At 50.9% G+C, this 18,318-nt stretch overlaps 1 protein-coding gene and 1 non-coding gene across 4 annotated transcripts in view; one reads left to right on the plus strand and one right to left on the minus strand.

Annotated features, from left to right (window-relative positions):
* Positions 1–18,318, minus strand: part of GPR153 (G protein-coupled receptor 153) — a 41,592-nt gene that overhangs the window by 21,557 nt on the left and 1,717 nt on the right. For all 3 annotated transcript variants that reach the window (XM_090023728.1, XM_090023726.1, XM_090023727.1), the window contains exon 2: positions 368–903. In XM_090023728.1, the coding sequence (XP_089879854.1) occupies positions 368–744 (377 nt within the window). In that variant the 5' untranslated portion in view covers positions 745–903. The remainder of the gene's footprint in view (positions 1–367; positions 904–18,318) is intronic.
* Positions 5,871–6,054, plus strand: LOC149854709 (U2 spliceosomal RNA). Its single transcript, XR_016438817.1, has one exon. It is a non-coding gene; the product is annotated as a U2 spliceosomal RNA (small nuclear RNA).

Here is an 18,318-nt window from a genome sequence, read left to right on the forward strand (position 1 = left end):
GATGTTTGTCAACTTAAAGGGGAGCTGTAAAGATTTTTCTGTTCTTGTTCATCTTCCAAAACCCCCAAAATCAGGGTTCTGGAGCTACAGAACTCTGGACCCCACATCATGGCATCTAAGCGTCAAATATGTCTCCTTCCTGGGAAGTAGCACTGGGGTTTCTCAGTGTAAGTCAGAATCATAACTACATTGATGCTGCATGCCCTGCTCCATGCTAGAGCGAGATTCTGTCAGAGTTTCATGCAGGAGTTGTTCCCAAGTCTCCAGACATGCCTCAGGCCAATATTGGAATACCAGGAATTGCACTTAAGAATGTGACAGAAAAAGAAACCAAATACATTCTTGGGTGAAAGAGAGGGGGGGTTACCTGTAGTTGACTGGCCAGCGGACCATCCACATGCGGTGGTAGGACAGTGAGGTAACCGAGAAGCAGGTGACCAGGGTCAAGGTGTAGAAGGTGGAGACAAAGACCTTGCAGAGGCCCTCGTTCCACTCGTAGTCTGAGTGATGCTTCCGGAGCTGGATCACAGAATACATGGTGACAGGGATGGCAATATTAAGGATGTGCGTCCCGGCCAGGGTGCAGATCAAGAACTCCAGTGGCTTCCATTTCTTCTGCTTGGCACTCACACTCAGGATCCCCCAGGTGTTAGTGAGAATTGAGACCCCCGAGCAGACCAGCCAGGCTACTGCGTTGCTGTGCAGTCTCTGCTCATCATTCATGGTGGAGGATGGAGGCACCATCAGATGAGATGAGTTGTGGGTGGCATGCGAGGATGGAGGAGGGAAGCAAATACATCCTACAGAAGAGCATGAACCATACAGGGGAGCTCGGGCAAGGAGCCACTTCCTCTCACTGCTCAGTGCTGCCAGGCTGCCCAGAGCTCCATGCAATGCCAAGACCTGCAAGGAAATAAATGGAAAATTTGGCAGGTTCAGGGCCTGGCTGAGGTTTCCCCCCTTTGTTTCTAGACCTGTGTGTGTAAGTGTGCATGTGTATGTGTGTGTGCATAAGTGTGTGAATACTGGACTGATCCTACAGGGGAGCCATCCTGGGCAGAGCAGAGGCATACTGGAGGGCAGCACTGAGACAGTCTCTGTTAAGGTAGAAACTGGCAGGTGGGCAAGGCTGAGTGCTGTGACAGCAGGTGAAGGATAAAATGCCAGAGCAGCAAGGCAATTTGGGGAGATCTGCATGGGAGAAGCTAGTGCTGGCGTGTGGGTCTGGCTCTGCACATGGGTGGGGAGAATGAGCACTCAAACTCCATCCCATTGGGCTGCATAGCTGGAGTACAGCCAGCAGCAGCAGGAAATCATTACGAGTCCTTCATCCCAGGAAGCTTCTCTATCTTAAACATATCTTTTCCAAAGCAAGCAGCTACAGTCACAGCCACAAAGCAAGCAGCCCAGCAGGAATGGGGACAGTACTTAGCATCTGCAGTGTGTTTCTGAGCTGAGCTGCTTGGCATTTGATTAATTAAAACAAAAAAACAGCCCCCAAGCCCTTTGCTGTAGCCTCAGAGGCAGCTTGCCTAGCATCCCCTTCATCCCCCTGCCAGGCTGCCACGCAAACCTTACTCGACCTTCAGGATGTGACATTATCTGTCAAAGTATGATTTACTATTTAATCTAAAAGAGCTTTTTGCTGCAGTTACAGGAGCTTGAAAAGAGCAAATGCATTTTTCATTAAACCCTAAGCACCTCTAAGATGCTGGATCCTGAGAGCCATACACTGCTCCCTCCTTGCTTAGACGAAAGCCAGCAGCAGCACTCCCAGGACCCATGAGCAAGTGGAAGAGACCATCCCCAGATCCTGCCTAGTCAGGTTGCGCTCCAGAAGCCTAGCATCTCCCCAAGGAGCTCTAGTTCTGCCAGACACTCCTCAGATGCTACGGAAGCCCAACACTCCCCACCACGCTGCGTGTGGAGCACATGGCCAACCAAGGAGCAGCTGGGGAGGACTTTTCCCCAAACCACATGGCCAAGACCTGCTTTTCTAGGAGAAGACTGAAGAGTCTGCAAAAAAGGAGATGTTCAGGCAGCTATCTCCCCTGCATGGGGCAGCCCCCAGACCTCTGAGCTGATGAAGCTGTGCAGTCCCAGAGGCTTGCTGCAGCAACTGTTGGAGGTCTGCCACCATTTACCAAGGGAGAGGATAGAGCAAGAGAAGCCTGATGCTGAGGCAGAGAACACGAGAGAGATGGTGAAGAAAACAAGGGGCTGGTACAAGCAGAGGGCCCCAGCCTAACAAGGAAGTGGGAGAACATAGAAAAGGGATTGACAGGCCTAGGACGCCTGTTTTATAGGCTGCATCATCAGCTTTGCCCTCACCTCTACCTGCTCACCCTGGCAGAACAGCAGAACGGGAGGTGGGGTGGATTTGACAGCCCCACATGGAGATGTGGCATGGCACAGCCTGCTTCTTTCCAACTGCTGTAAGCTGTCCACAGACTCAGGCCCACGCTGCTGCACCTGCCCTGGTGTGTACTCAGTACAACTGAGCCCTAGCCCCTGAATTAAATGAGCAGTAGCTCTGACTACGGAGCTTGCCCCCATCTGTTTGCCACTTGCCTTTGGGATGATACTCATCAGCCTTTCTAGGCTCCCCCAGTGGGACAGGATGAGTTAGGACTTGGAAGGGGCTTCAGCTGGGGCCTGACCATCTCACAGAGCATCTGTATCTCATATGAAGCTCCTAGTTTAAATGGCAGTAATGTGTACAGTGTGTGATGGGTGCCTCGGGAAATCCAAATACAGAAATATGTACTAAAAATAGAAATCCCAGCCAGAGCTGCTCTGAGGCTCTGCAGTTCGGCACCATCCCCAAAGGCAGGGGAGAAGTCGGGGGCCATGCAGGAGCAATTTTAAAAGGCTCTTGCTAAAATCCAGCAGCACTGGTTAAAAATAAATGCCACCTACAGCAAACATGTGGCTATTCCTGCTGGGGATACAGCATCCCCCTTCCCACCTCTCATTCTCCTTTTTCTATTGGACTGCTGTGGCAACCCAAATCATCATCAAGGGGATAAAGTACAATCACCTTAATGCCTTTCCAGTGCCGCCACCACCAGTCCGAGACTGAACCCTCCAGCTCAGTGTCAGGCTGGTAGTTGAAGGGACTTGCACTCTTTTGCACAAGGGCAATGCCAGGGTAGGTCCACCCTGCTAGAGCTGCTAAGAGGGATGTGCAGGACTAGGAGCTGTTGCTAGACCCCTGGCAAATGAGCGCATGCCAGGACATGGGCCACAGGCAGAACATGAACCCTCCCAGTTCTGCCTCTACCTTCTTGCTGTCCCAGCTGCCTTGTCCCAGGCCACTTGCAGCCTGCTGGCACACTGCACCTACTCCCCTCAACACCTGGTGCCTGCATCCCCAGCACAAGTGGGACAGGCATATGTCAGCAGTGGGTGGGACCTAGGGCCCACAATGAGATATCATGGGAAGGGAGGGAATCAGCATGGACACAGCTCCCTTTCACAAGGGGAAGATGTGGAAAGAGCTCTTGATTTGCCTGCCCAGAGGGCTTCAAGCCTAGGTGCAGAAAATGGCCCTGGGCAACAACGGCAGGCTGTGCCCAGTGCAGTAGCCCACAAGGGAGGGTTGAAGCTCTGCTATCCCCCCACAGAGAATGAACCTGGCAAGAAGCCTGCAGCAGAGGCCAGTACAGGAAAGACTTGGGCTCAGCTTGGATGCTCAAAGGAGGAAGCACGCTGCCAGCATCTGTCACCGCAAGTTTTCTCTTGTGGCTGTAGGGCTCTGTCTAGGATGCAACAGTGGCTGCAGATAACTTCAGGCCTGAACCAGAGGTCTTTACAACTCCATGACAAGAGAACAGCATGGCTGCTCCCATTCCCTGATCCTAGTAGCTCAGTGTTTTTCCCCATATAGAGGCAGGGACAGCCGCAACTTGAATAGCCAGACAAGAGTTGTATACCAGGTCCCCAATCTGTTCCCCTCCCTTTCCCTCCCCCACCTCCATGCCATAGAGCCCCCTTTTCTGGCTCGTGTCTGTTCCCCAAACAAGAGACAGCTTTGCCTCCAACTGCAAAATCCTACTCCCACTACGAAGGCTCCCTCCTGCCTCCCTCAGGGACGCTCTGGTGAGGGCACCCTTCGCCTAGATGGTGAAGAGCCTGCCCCTGCCCCAGCCCGGACTCCTCACATCATGAACATCAATGGGGCTGAGAGTCAGGGTGAAGCCACCCCATTTCCAGGGGAGGCCTACGTAATTTCCCAGCTTCTTGCTGATGCCGGGTGCTTAGCTGTGATGTTCAGCAGGCCTTGCCTAGGGCTACGTACACAGTGGAAGGCTGAGGCTAATGGGGCTTAGCTCCCCAACCTGGGCCAGCAAAAGTGGGTCCGGTACCACTGCTGCTGCAGCACCGCACCCAGCACCCTGCCACACGCTCCTCCACCACCACGGGCACAACACCAGCACATGCTAGCCCTGGAACGGCCCTGCAGGAGGGAAGGGAGGGGTCAGGCAGGCGTACTTCACACTGCCCAGCCCCCAACAAATAACATTTTTTAGTGCCGCTTCTGGGCTGCACCCTCACTATCCCCCTGAGAAATGGGCTCATCTCATGGCCCTCCAACCAGCTCCACACAACACTCCTTGTGCCCCCTTCACACCTTTCCTTCACAGAAGCCAGAGTTGCACCAGACCTTGAGAGGAATCGGGTGGTTGCATCCACTATCCACGCACAACTGGCCTGGGAGAGCTTGTCCAAAGTGCTGACTGAACACTCCACCGGTATCAGGGAGGCATTTTCTGCCTCCAGAATAAATGCTGCACATTACCAAATGCAAACATTTGTTTTAATTTCTCCATTGCATCCAAGAGTAGCAGACTGGCAGTGATCTGAACGGCAGGTCAGACCCAGAAAATCCATGCAAATGTGTATGTTACTAACACAAGGCCAACTATATTTCTTTGATTGCCACAGAATGTCTGCAATTGTGAGTCAGACAGATCTCAGCCAAGCCACTGGGAGCCATTGTGGGTTTTCCATCAAGAGAATAAAGGCACTTTATTTTCTCTCTCATAAAATAATTATGGAAAAATATAAACTGTACAGACTGCTGTGCTGTTTGCAGTACACCACCAAAGCCGACACCCTGGCAATTGTGTGACATTCAGGGGCAAATTACACCTTGCATTAAACTGCACAAAAGTAAACAGAGAACGTAAGTCAGAACTGCAGAGCCCCAGACATTCAGAGGTTAGCATTACACCAAATGTTTAATCTACCCTATCATGCTTGAGTGCTATGACACATAACAGCACTCCGTGGAGAAAACTTCCTTTAGCACAATGAGCAAGACAGAGTCTCAAGCCATGAGCCCAAAGCTCCCTGATTTTGCAGCCCTGTACACCATTTGATGGCTTAAGGTGTTGTTACATGTTACCCTCAGGCCATACTAAAGGCACTTAAAACATGAGGGTCGCACATTAAAGTGGATTCCCACTCATGCTAAGTGCTCTCCAAGCATCTCAAAAGTTATGCCACTTGAGGCAAGGAGTATCTTCAGGTTGTGGCACCTAGCTTGTGTTACAGTAATGTCAGTCCACTCCACAGAGCTAAAACAAGCAATTTGCAATCCTCCAGCATCCCAGGATGCACCATTCCCAGCCTGCACCATTCCCATCCCTCCTACTCCTGCTTCACGGATGAACTTTCTGCACTCCCAAACTCAGGGAGTGGTACTGGCCACAATCTAACACCCCCACCCACATCCAGGAGGTGCCACCCTGGCCCATATAGCACCATGTGGGCACCCACTGGCATCCTTATGGTTTGCCACTGTTGCTCAAGTGCCCCTGTGCCAAGAGCCCTAACTACCTTTGTTAACTGAATCCAACCAAAGAATGTCCCCCTTGGATCCTATCAGGCAGGCCTCAAACTGGAATAATTGTCTCTGATATGGCCTTCATAGGAGGTCTATATTGAGCAGATTCTTTTTTCGGTATTGGGTGGTGGAACCGGAGTGTGCTCCATCCACTCCATGCATTGACCTGGTATTGCAGTGCTTCCAGGACCAGTGCAAAAAAAAAAAAGAAAAAAAAAAAAGCCTCAAACTGGACTTGTGGTAAGGTGCTGGATCTCACTGTGATCTGGGGAAAGGAAAGAACCATTGCCACCACTGCCAGGGACACAAAGGGCAACCTGACAGAACCAGGTGGTCTGTGAATGTATTGCAGCTCAGATGGTGGCTCAGGGGCACCTATGAGACTGAATGCAGATTCATATTAAAATCAAGTGCCTGAAATCCCAGTACATTCAGGGCAGGGATGCCAACAAGCTCTCAGGCACAGCAAGGACAGTGAAGAGCTACCCCAGACCCTTGAGGAAGACACCATCAGTCCCCACCACTCCATGCACTGCACACCTGTGGGTCTGGTATGGCACAATAACAACAAAGACAACAACGAAGCAGGCTCCCTGCCACCCTGATACCCAAATGGCCACAGAGGAGCATGAGGATGGCTGCTTCGTGGACTTTTTTCCAGACAGACTCCAACCTTATCCCCTACAAACTCAAACCCAGGATGACAGAGAAAATGGGAGTTGCTTGTATAACACCCTCATCTCACAGACATGGACAATTCAGCATCAGCCTCTGGTAAATCTCAGTGGCTGGGGGTGGGAAGGATGACTGGTAGTGTGCTTGGAGGATCAAGGGATATGGGAGCATCTCAGGGCTTGAACAGAGTTTGAGGCTCTGAGTTTCTCATGGCCTGAGGGTGTTTCTGGGCTCTAGGTGTGATCACTGATGAGGTGGCTAGTCACAGGGGTTGCAATTAGCAATCACCCCAGGTACACGCAGCCCAAACCTGCCCCAGCCAGATGGCCCTGCACCTGACCCTGAGCCAAACCCATTCTCCTCCACTTGACCCCAGACCCCCAGCCTTCCCTGGGGTGTGCTGTGCTTTTCACCCAGAGCCAGGCAAAACCCAGGGACAAGCAGATTTCCCCTTTTCCTAAAAGCACCACCAGCTCCTCCCTTGGCCAGGCAGCTTCATGGAGCCCATAGCTTTACCTTGAAACCCCCATGTTCCTGACCCGGGCTTGGGGCAGCCCCAGAGGTAGCTGGCCCCATCCCCCGTGGTTCCACCAATTTCTCCCAACCCGATCCCAGGCCCCGACTTTTCCCCAAGGTATGCAGCACCTTTTACGGGGCATCAGGTGAAAGCCATAGGAAAGTTCAATTAAGCATGGTTACCAGCAGCTATCTGAAAATTTCCCATGCTGCCTGGGCCCATTGTCCAAAAGCGCTGCTGGCTCTCCCCTGGCCAGGTGGTTTCATGGGAGCCCTACTTTTCCCACAGAGCCTCCTGTGTGGGTGTGGTGGGGAGATGGGCATAAACATACAGAAATGCACATTCAAAGCGTTTTATTTACAGGCACGAGGCCCTGCATTTCCACCCCTGAAAGGTACTCTGCATGTTCTGCAGCAGTCCGAGGAAGGGTCTGGAAGTAGGGAATGCTGTCATCTTTCAGGGCAATAGCCACCTCCCTCACCACAGGGATGCAAAGAGAAACCAGTTTGGGTGGCAGTGAAAAGTGTTGTTCTTCAGTGTCCCTTGGGACAGAGCTTCATTACAGCGAGGAGAGCTTGCAAGCCCACAGAGGAGGGCAGAATACTTGCTCTGTTGGGGAGGGGAACAAGCTCCTACTACTGCAGGACATTATCTATTGCTGATTACATTGACAGAGAGTTTGCCAGAGGTAGGAAGCTGTAACACATGTGCAGGAAGTTTTCCATGGCATTACACATGTTAGATGGAATTACCAGCCAGAGAGCTGTCGTAACAGCCAGCAACCTGCCATCCTTCCAGGACGTGCATTAGCACAATAGCTCATAGAAGCAGCAGAGCATATTTTGTGGGGTCACCACTTGCAAGTTCAAAGTGCACTCTGCACTGGAAGGACACTCTTGTCAGGGAGATATTGGGCGGAGAAGCAGTATCCTGAGACAGGGACAAGACAGAGAAGTTACTGGGTTGGGGGGCTTCTACTGGTGAGGGAAGTGGTTGGCAGTGGGTAGCTGAGAGGGTACTTACTATGATGATGATGTTCTATACCAGTCCTGCTATTCCATGAAAATGCCTGGGAAAAACAAGGCAAGCTGTGTTTCCCCTCATACTATCTTAAATGTTTGCTACAATTTCAAGGTCTGCCATCAGTACGCTACTGTCTGTATATCTATCAGTGTTTGTGTGGGAATTAATTCAGAATCCACACACATTTTATTGTTTGGAAACAACCTTAAAGACTTTTCTGCTTGTTTCACGCTCTAGAAATTGCCCTTGTTCAAGAGAGCTTAGGAGGCTCCAGGACAGATGCCACTCCAAGACCATGAAGGGACGCTCCTGCTCAGAAGATGGCCCATAGCCAAAAATGCTGTCAGGACCACTGCGATCAACTCCTGGAGGACACTGCAGTCATCTGCATGCCAAGCTGACTCCACCAAGTACTGGCTTTCTGTCTGTGGGCATAGGCAGGACTGGTCAGAGGAGCTGCTGAAAACTCAGCTAAATTCTGTGGCTCAGGACCACAAGTTGACATCCTTGTTGGCTACTGCTGTGGACTCCTGGAAGTCCTTCCTGACCATAGATTTCATAGGGCTGGAAGGGACCTTGGGAGATCATCGAGTCCAGCCCCCTGCCCCAAGGGCAGGAAGTCAGCTGGGGTCATAGGATCCCAGCAAGATAAGCATCCAATTTACTCTTGAAGGTGTTCAATGTAGGTGCTTGAACCACCTGTGATGGCAGGCTGTTACAGACCTTGGGGGCTCGGACAGTAAAGAAATTCTTCCTTATGTCCAGCCTGAAACGGTCTTGCAGGAGTTTGTGACCGTTCGACCTCGTCATCCCTTGGGGCGCTCTGGTGAACAGACGTTCCCCCAGATCCTGGTGGTCACCCCTGATAAACTTATAGGTGGCCATCAGATCACCCCTGAGCCTGCGGTTTTCCAGGCTAAAGAGTCCCATGGCTCTCAGCCTGTCATTGTAAGATCTGTTTTCCTGACCTCTGATCATGCGCGTGGCTCTCCTCTGGACTCTCTCAAGCTTCTCCACATCCTTTTTGAATTGTGGAGCCCAAAACTGGACGCAGTACTCCAGCTGCGGCCTCACCAAGGCCGAGTACAAGGGGAGAATGACGTCCCGGGATTTGCTCGAGAAGCATCTATGGATGCACGCCAGCATTTTGGTCGCTTTACTAGCCGCAGCATTGCATTGCAGGCTCGTGTTCATCTTGTGGTCAATGATGACCCCCAAGTCTTTTTCTTCTGTAGTGCTAACCAACGTAGCACTGCCGAGCCTATAAGGGTGCTGCAGGTTTTTCCTCCCAAGGTGGAGAACCTTGCATTTTTCGGTGTTAAACACCATGAGGTTCTCGTCTGCCCATTTGCTGAGCTTGTCCAGGTCAGCCTGGATCACCCGCCTATCTTCTGGCGTGGATGCTTTGCCCCAAAGTTTGGTGTCAGGGTGGGGATCACTGCAGAAAGGGTGGCTACTGCTATGGAAAAGGTGGCTAGTGCTGCAGAGGGGTATGTTCGTATACCTGTAGTGAGCAGTAGGCACCTCCAGCTACCTACCCTCCCCTACCTGACCACAGACAATGGCCCCAGCCTCAAGCCAGCACAGGTTACCATACAGACTGGCCACCCAGTCTTTCTTGTCTACATCCCTCCCTGTCTGGCAACCGCTACCATATGGCCAGTGGGAATACAGGGATACTGCCCAGGAATGTGAACACCTCACCTTACCCCAGGTGCCCCAGGCAGTGGCCTGAAGCCTGGCATGCCCCAGCATGGCTGGATACTAAGCAGGTAACAGAGGTCTGAGCAGCACTTCCACAGATCAAGCATAGTCCTATGCTTGCCTGACAAGGGAAACACTGTGACCACTGAGGCAGTCTTCCTAGTTGCACCCAGGGAAGACTGCTCTCCTGGCACAGGGATAGTACCTGCCATGGTAATGTATAGTAAACCTCCCACTTAGCTGCTGGAGTGGTAAAGTCTTGGCTTTATGAAAAGGGGAGACTCCTCTCTAGCTTGCTCCGGGGCCTTATGGCTGAGGGCAAGCAAAACTCATGGACATCCGAACCCCAAGCCTCTGGACTTGGGCCTGCAAATAGGATACCTGCCAAAGGTTTTGGAAACATCTGAAGTCCCAGACAGGGGTGGAGGATGTTTGCTGGTACTAGGGCCACTTATGGTTTTGGACTGACTCTCAGATTTGGAGTTTGTTTTGGCTACTTTGGCTTGGAATACAGAAAATTAAAAAAACCCAAACCTTCCACTGAATACCCTGACAAGGCAGCACTTCCTTTCCTTGGGGAGACTGGAAATGCCACCAGCCTCCCAGGTGCTTGCACCCCCAGCAGCAAGGGACAGTGTCACCAAAAGGCACCTGGCCTTTGATGACAAAGCAGGGGAGTTGACAACAAGGCAGGGGGGTTGACCATGGCACTATTTTTCCCCAGCCAGCTCCTCAGCAGTGCAGTCAGCTATTAAACTCCTTGGAACCACCCACCTCAGAGTGAAGGGGCATACCCCCATGTCTTCTTGTCCACTCTCCTGTACCTCAGTTTCCCCATGCTGGACAGCCCAATCAGTCTGTGCCTTTCCCCATCATGGCCCTCTGTACCTCATTTTCACCATCCCTGCCAGAATGATCCTTACCAACCCAAACCCAACCCCTCTGATCTGATCTTAACTTTCCCTGGAGAGGACTGTTCCTTTCACTCAGAGCTTGGCAAAAGCCGTGGGAAAGTTCACCTAAGCACAATTACTTCTGATTAATTGAATTCTTCCCTACACTGCCTTGCCTCATTTCCCCAAGCACCATCAGCTCTGCCCTGGCCAGGTGACTTGAAGGCAGCAGTAGCCTGGGGGCACTGGGAGGTGGGGGAGAGGGCTAGGGTGCCAGGGATCCTTGAGCCAGGGGAGAGCTGGTGATGCTTTGGGGAAACACCCGGACAGCCTAGGAAAATTTCAGTTAGCCACTGGTAACTGTGCTTACCTGAAGTCTCCTGTGGTTTTCACTCAGCTCCAGGCAAAAGGCAAGGAACAACTTAGGGAAAACCGGAAAGGTAGGATCGGGTCAGGGAACATTAGTGGATCTGCCTGCTGTGCAGCCAGCTGGCTGGGCTCAGCTCAGGGAAATGCATGGTCCCCTGTGCCCCAGTTTCCCCATCCCAGTCAGCTTTCAACTTCCCCCATCATAAAACTCCATGCCTAGGTTTCCCCATGCCAGCCACCCCTTGCCTTCCCCCATCATAAAGGCCCCAAATCCCCAGGTCCTCCAAAGCTCCCAGATCAGGAGGCATCAAGCCCAACTGGTTCCATAAAAGATGCTTACTGAGAATGAAGCATTCACAACTGCACACAGCTCCCCTCCCAGCAGGAAGTTCTCACAAGAAGTGGTCAGCCAAGGCGGACTTTGTGCACCTCCCCTGACCACTCAACTTTGATGGTGGTGATGCACCCTTGGTGGTCCATGACTGCCTGAAGTACAATAAAAAAGAACCCCTTACAGATGATATAATCTGAGGCACAGTGCTAGGGGTTTGCTAACTTCCAGATCATCAATGGACAAGGGACACTGAAGCCCAAGAACCTGGCACTGAAGCAGAAGGGCCACCTTGGAGCAAAGGTCCATGAACGTGTCACGGGACATCCTAAAGTTCTGCTGCCATCGCACATCATCCCAGGTTCCAAGATGAGCTGCTCCCAACAGTTCAAGCTCACCAATAGCACCCAGCACTGAGATAGTATCCAATACTAGGCACACAGTGCCAGCTTCCGTTGTGTTGTCTTGTGCCCAGCTCCAGGTCTTGTAGATGCAGCACACCCTGGGGAAGTCTGAGGGGCTAGGATCAAATCAAGAGCACTGGGATTGAGTGAGAAGGGGGTTGGTGGAGCTGCCTGGGCTCAGCTTGGGGGCTTCACATAGCCCAGCCCTCTTCCACTCCTCCACTCTCACCCAGGCTGGGAATGGAGGAGGCTCCAGGGGAAAGCTATGGCCCCCATAAAGTTGCCTGACCAGGAGAAGCTGGCAATGTCTTGGGGAAACAGGGCCAGGCAGTGTGGAAAAAATTTTCAATTAATTGTTGGTTACTCTGCTTAACTGAATAAGCCCATAGCTTTCACCAGGCCGGGGGAGGGGAGCGGAGTGCAACACACACCTGGAAAGGCTGGAGAGTTGCCAGGGGAGTAACTAGGGGGCAGGAGGGTAGGATGGATGGATCAGCTTTCACCTGCCTCAGCCAGAACCAGTTTTCACGTGAACCAATTAACCTTTGAATAAGCCACTGAGTACCCCGACTCCCATCAAGCCATACATAATTCCAGCCTTCTCCCACCCCAGGCATCCTGACTCCTAGCCATGCCCCTGCTCACCAGCCCTCTAGTACCAAGTCAGACTTGTGCAAGGTTCTATTTTAAATACCACGTAACACTCTACAGGTTTAGTACAGCCTGAGTGTAATGTGTAACAACACCCTTTTCTTTTAGGGCTGCTTTAATACTTGAGGGATGGAAGCAGAAAGATGACAGAACAAGGGAAAAGGATTAAAGGCTTCCACACACATCTCCCAACAGCAAACCTTACTGCCAAACTAGATAGCCTGTGATGATGGGCTTGGATAGGAAGCTTGGACAGCACCTTTATTGTTTCAAGATTCAGGGGCTGGTAAGAATTAATACTGCTCCCCACCCCCCAACCCCCTTTCCATTGGAAGAACACCACTGAGATCTAGGGAACTGGAGGTCCAGTCTCTGGGGCCTAATGGACTGGTTCTGGAGCTGGGGATTGTCAGTTCCAGTTCCACCTGGGATGAAACCCTGAACTATTTCAACCTGCTATACAATAACAGCAGCAGGGGCCAGTTCTCTCTGTAGTGGACACAGCTGTGCCATTGACATGAATGAGAAAACCACAATTGATTCCTCAAACAGTGCTGAAGAATAACTCTGTTCCTCCACTGATCTCATGACAACGCTGTGTGGCTAATGCTCATCCAGCACTTCTCACCTTCTTTATAACTGCCGCTTGGCTGTAACAGAAAACTAGAGCTGAGGAGTGCATTGCTGGTTAGGAATGTCCCATGAGTGGACAGAAGTGTAATGATCCCCCGGATATTAGCTAATTGCCTTGCCCTTAACCACACACACAAGTCATTTGGGTTCCAAAGTAACTGATCCCCACATGCTGGGGAAGGGTAGAGGAAAGTGTCACTTTGCTTGGCTCAGTTTAGCTCTATAAAAGTATTTTAAATGCGCTCAGACCAACGTCCCAACTGCATATCCCTCCTGCCTGCTGCTACATTCCTTGTCTTTCAGGCAGTCTCTGTTTCCTCCCATGAAAAATGTCAAGAATCCTGTACAAGCAACCACTCTGCTTACCAAACCTCACCTATGCAGGCTGTCCCCCAGAACAGGGCATTGTCCCTTTTGCTTGCTCTTACTGCCAGCTGCTTCTACCACTGACCCCATGCCCTGGTGTACAGAAAACCAAGTCCCCCCTCCTGGCTTCCCTCAGCAAATGTCCTGCAACAACCTCTCTGACTCCTTCCTTACCTCCCCTTCCAAAACATATGTGTGGAGGACAACAAAGTACAGATTAATATTCAAGAAGCACAGATCAATAGGGTTTTGAGTTCTCCATGTCATTTTCAGAGAAAAAAAGCTTTGGCTGCATAATCCTGTAATGCGCAGGAATTTCCCCGCCTCCGGAGATTCTGGTACTTTTGCTGACTAGTGACAAGTAGGATCCAAATGACAGCCAGCCAGACCACTCAGAAAGTTGGGGATGGTGCTAGGTTACAGGCCCTATGGCCACTGGTTGATCTAAAAATTATAATCACGCACTATTGAGGGAGATGCCCAGGTAGTGATTTCATAAGGCTGGGGGGAGACCAAAGAGTAAGGGGACAGTTGCACATACACATGTTGGAAAGGTTTGCTCTGGGGAGCCTTTGCTTGCTGGGGCATGGTTCCATCTCCAAATCTGGGGCTGTGGGAGGGTAAAAGCACCCCTTGATGCCCAGGGGAAAAGTACTAGTATAGCCCCATGGGTACTGAATTAACCCCATGGTCCCACCAATAGCATAGTTCAGCACCAGCTTTATTCTCCACCCTCTCTATGTAGCCCCTACAGTCTAGAGACTGCTTATCATGCATGTTCATAGCATTCGCTGTCCAATAAGGAGAGTGCTACAGCAGGGCTAATTGTGCTGTACAGATGTTTCTATTTAAATGGAAGCCTTGCAGCCCTCAGCTGGTTCCTATCAGGTTTTAACCCCTTCCCAGAGCTCAGGGCGCTTCCCCTTCCTGCACAGCACTGACTAAGGTGTTCAGGACCACAAAGATCAGGGAGCTCCCAGATGCTGGGTCCTCCAGAGCAGCCTTATTCTGGGAAGGATGTGGGCCCTCCTGAGCTGCTAGCAAGCTACGTGGCCACAGCAAGAGGCCTGGATGGTGACAAACTGACCTGCTAAGTGCCAGTTTCCAGAAAGGAACAGCTCAGAAATTCAACAGTAGCTTCTCCTCTCCTAGCAGGAGCCAAGCAAAAGGCAAGAGACCCATTGCTGTCTCCCAATGCCGTCACAGGCTTCCACATAGAGCAGCTTTCCCTGGTTGCCTGAGGGGCAATGCAAGAGGGGGTCTCAGGGCACATGCCTGCTCCCTGGGATCTGTAGCAAGGCCTCTGGTCTTAGCATTCATATCCATTTTCAGTAGCTCCTAAAGGCGCCAGCCAAAGTTGCTTTCTAAGCCAACACAGGAGAGTCAGCACCTGCTGCCCAACAGCAACACCAGCACCTGGGACAGACAGACAAAGCAGGGCAGGGCAGGGAGCTTCCTAGAGGCTGCCCTGGCCTGAGCCCAGCAGCACAGCCATGATTCTGTGCCAACATATTGATGGGAGACTGACTAGTCTATGGCTGCCAAACCTGCATCGCAGCCATTGCAGCCCATGCCTTCTTGGCTGGCAGTACGGGTGAGCAGCTGTGTTCAGGCCTGCTGGGTAGGCAAAATAGCAGGAAGCATGAGAAAGCCCAGCAGCCATTGCCTTCCCCGAGAAACAGGCGTGAAACAGCCGTGATAAGTTTACTTCTTTAGCTGCATCAAGTGAGAGTCCCAGCAACACATCATGCACTTCCCTTTGCCCACTGGTGGAACAGCAAGCAGCTGCACGGTGCCAGGGCAGTACCATAGAACCACATGTTGAAAGGGATGGCAGGAGATAAACCCAGAGCAGGAGCCTCACACTGACTTTTACGTGGGTAGCAAACAGAACCATCAATATGGACCAGAGGAGGAAGACAAGAAAAAAAACACCACTTTCCTTTAAGCACTACCCATGTTTCCAGGCTGCTTAGTCAGAAAGCCATCAAGGCTGATACATGACTTATGAAAAGGATCCCTTTGCTTTTTTGCTGCAATAGTTACCAGCAGACCTGCAGTTACTCCATTGCGGCACAGGCCTGCCACCAGCCATATTGCATTAGCTGTGCTACTACATAGTATTGATTGGACATATTTGCTGTTTTTACTGATCTCATTAAATATTTAACTTAAATGATGCCAATATTATCTTTCCCAAAATACATCCTAAAGAGGCAAACAAAACAAAGCTGCCACAGTCAATTATTCAGGCAGTGTTGTAACGGTGGCCATCAAGAGAAACAACAGGGCCAAGAAGCAGTTTGCCAAACACCTGGAAGCACTTTGCAACAGTTCAATGTTACTGAAGACCAGAGTCCAGGACCCAGCTCAGACCCTGCACCCATATGCCAGCAGGGGCAACAAATTGAGTTCTGGGGGAGGGCAAGGACATGTGCATGCTAGACCAGACTGGACTCTTGGGGTGGATGTCAACTGAAGCTTCCCTCAGTAATAGCCCTGACCACAAAGTGCCTTTAATGAAGTGAGTTGGTAGGGCAGGATCCCAGAGGTGCCCAGTGAATGCAGAGAAATCCTTTACTGTTGCTCAAGGTTACTATCCTAGATCCAGGGCTAGCCTGCTGCCAGGCACCACCTGCATCTGCATTAGAAGCTGGGAATTGTTTCTGCGGGTGTCTAGGGTACTTTACTTCTGCAGCCTGGGCCAGTGAACATATAGCCAATGTCAAAGGGGCTCTCCCCTCCTCAGAGCATGTTCCTAACTGCCATCAACATAAACTTGTGCAACATGAATGCCAGAGAACAAAGCAACCCCTGAAGGTTGCAACAGACTCCTCCTGGCTATTTACTTTAAACTACTTCCAGTCCAGCCAAAATTGCAGCTAAGCAGCACTGGCATTGACAGATATTAAGTTTGATCTGACTAAATTGACTAGACACAGCCTCTCTTTCCCTTGGTTCACAGGGATATAACTTGAGCTAGCGAGTGTGTGGAGATGCCAAAAATACAAGCTCTTTTGGGTAGAGTTGGGGGAAGGGAAAAGCCAGAAAGGAACAAGGAAGAAGTCGTGTGAGAAACCACAGGCTTCTAGGAAACAGTGTTGACTCTCAAATGCATGAGGAAAGGCTGTGGCCTATTTTATTGTATGAAAGTTTGACACTCAAAACAGTACACAAGTATTTGTGCATTTTAATGCAGAGTCCATCGCAGCAGCCTCAAAGCATGGAAACACCTCCAGCACCATCCCCTACAGGCAGCCAGCACTCAAGCATAGGGCCAAATGTAGATTTATGACGCATTATAACCTGCCTGACATCTGACTCCCCAGGTACCTCTCCACTATTTAACCACTATGTTCGTCACCCCACCCCCAGCCTGTCTCTCATCCACTGACTCCTCAATTTACATCTTCACTGACTGCCTGTCTTGCATGCACACCCGCCTCTGGCTTCTTTACTATTGATTCTATCCAGGAAGAGCACACACCAACTGCTAAGACATCCTCAGCCCGATGAAGGAGTTTTAAACCCAAAATCTTGCTAAAAAAATGTTTTTCCAACTATTTAAGTTGGTTTAATAAAAGATATCAGATTCACCCAAAGAACCTTGTCTGCCTATGTCCTTAGACCAACACAGCTACAACCTCCCCCCTGTAGCAGTATGTTCATTCCTTCGCTGAGGGACCAGCAGCACTCAGGGGAGGAACTGCTGGGTTTGATCCACAAGTCTCCCCCAGAACATAGCTAAAGGATGGAGTATACAAACACAGCAAGTAACACAAGTGGATCTAGAGCAGAGGCCACATGAAAAAAAACATTTTCACTTGAGACAGATTTCATTTCATAAGCGTCCAGATTTCCAACCCCAGCCGGGGTAGAGAAACACCATTCCTAACAGCACAACCATACCCATCAGCTAAAGGCAGCCCTCACCCGTCAAGGTGTGCGAGGACCTCAATTTGCACACTGAGATGTGTGGAAAGCCCTCTCACATTATGGGCATGCTAGCAACAGGGAAGATGTGTCAGAAACAAGGATCCAACCAACCTATTCGTTCTTTAAAAGGGTGGGAGGAGTGGGAAGGGAGGAGAAGCTCTGCTCTAACCTGCCCTTTAGGCCTCTGGCAGAAAAGGTGCGAATTCATGTCTGATTACTGGTGACACTTATGCATACGTGGCAGAGTGCCCCAATTGTGCACAAGTCACAGCACAGAAAAGATCTTCAGGACTATGGTATCTATGCCCCTGCAGCTCATAACCCTGCTCTCTAGGAAAGGCGCTACATTTGCTATGGCAGCCTTCCTTCCTCTCTGTGTCAGCAGAGCCTTGCTGGCTCTTGCTTCCATCCTGGAGCCCTTGCCTGGACCCAGCAGAAGGCACCACTCCACTGCCTTTTCAGACTCAGTCACTGCCTAACTCATGCCAGCCATTGCAGGCATCTTCATTGTTCCAAGGGAACAATCCCAGGATGAATCACAGGCACAGGGGATGAAGTGACCTATTAGATCATCCAGCCCATCTCTGCAGATACAGGATTCTTCCTACTTCTTCCTGTCATCAGGTTTCCTTCTGGTTTAAAGACTCCTCAAGTGGTAGGTAGTGTTCTCACACTGCCCGCATCTGAGTGCTGGTCCACCTGTGCACCACGGTGCAAGAGGTACTGGCAACGTCAGAAGCAACGTTAGACACGGTGCTAAGCAATCTTCTACTAGCATAGGCCTAGAGCTTCTCACCAGTATGCCTTTGCCAAGTCCAGTACCTATACAAGCAATAACAGTATTAATCATACTAGACACATCCTGAGAAGGAGCTCGGGTTCGCTGGCCTCCTGAGGTCCCTGCCAGCCCTGCTCTTCCATGATTCCATCAGTCCATGGGCTCATGTATCTTGCCCTCAGGAAGT

The sequence above is a fragment of the Crocodylus siamensis genome, chromosome 12 (genome assembly GCF_052110815.1).
Source record: "Crocodylus siamensis isolate JL-2025a chromosome 12, ASM5211081v1, whole genome shotgun sequence".
NCBI lineage: Eukaryota > Metazoa > Chordata > Crocodylia > Crocodylidae > Crocodylus > Crocodylus siamensis.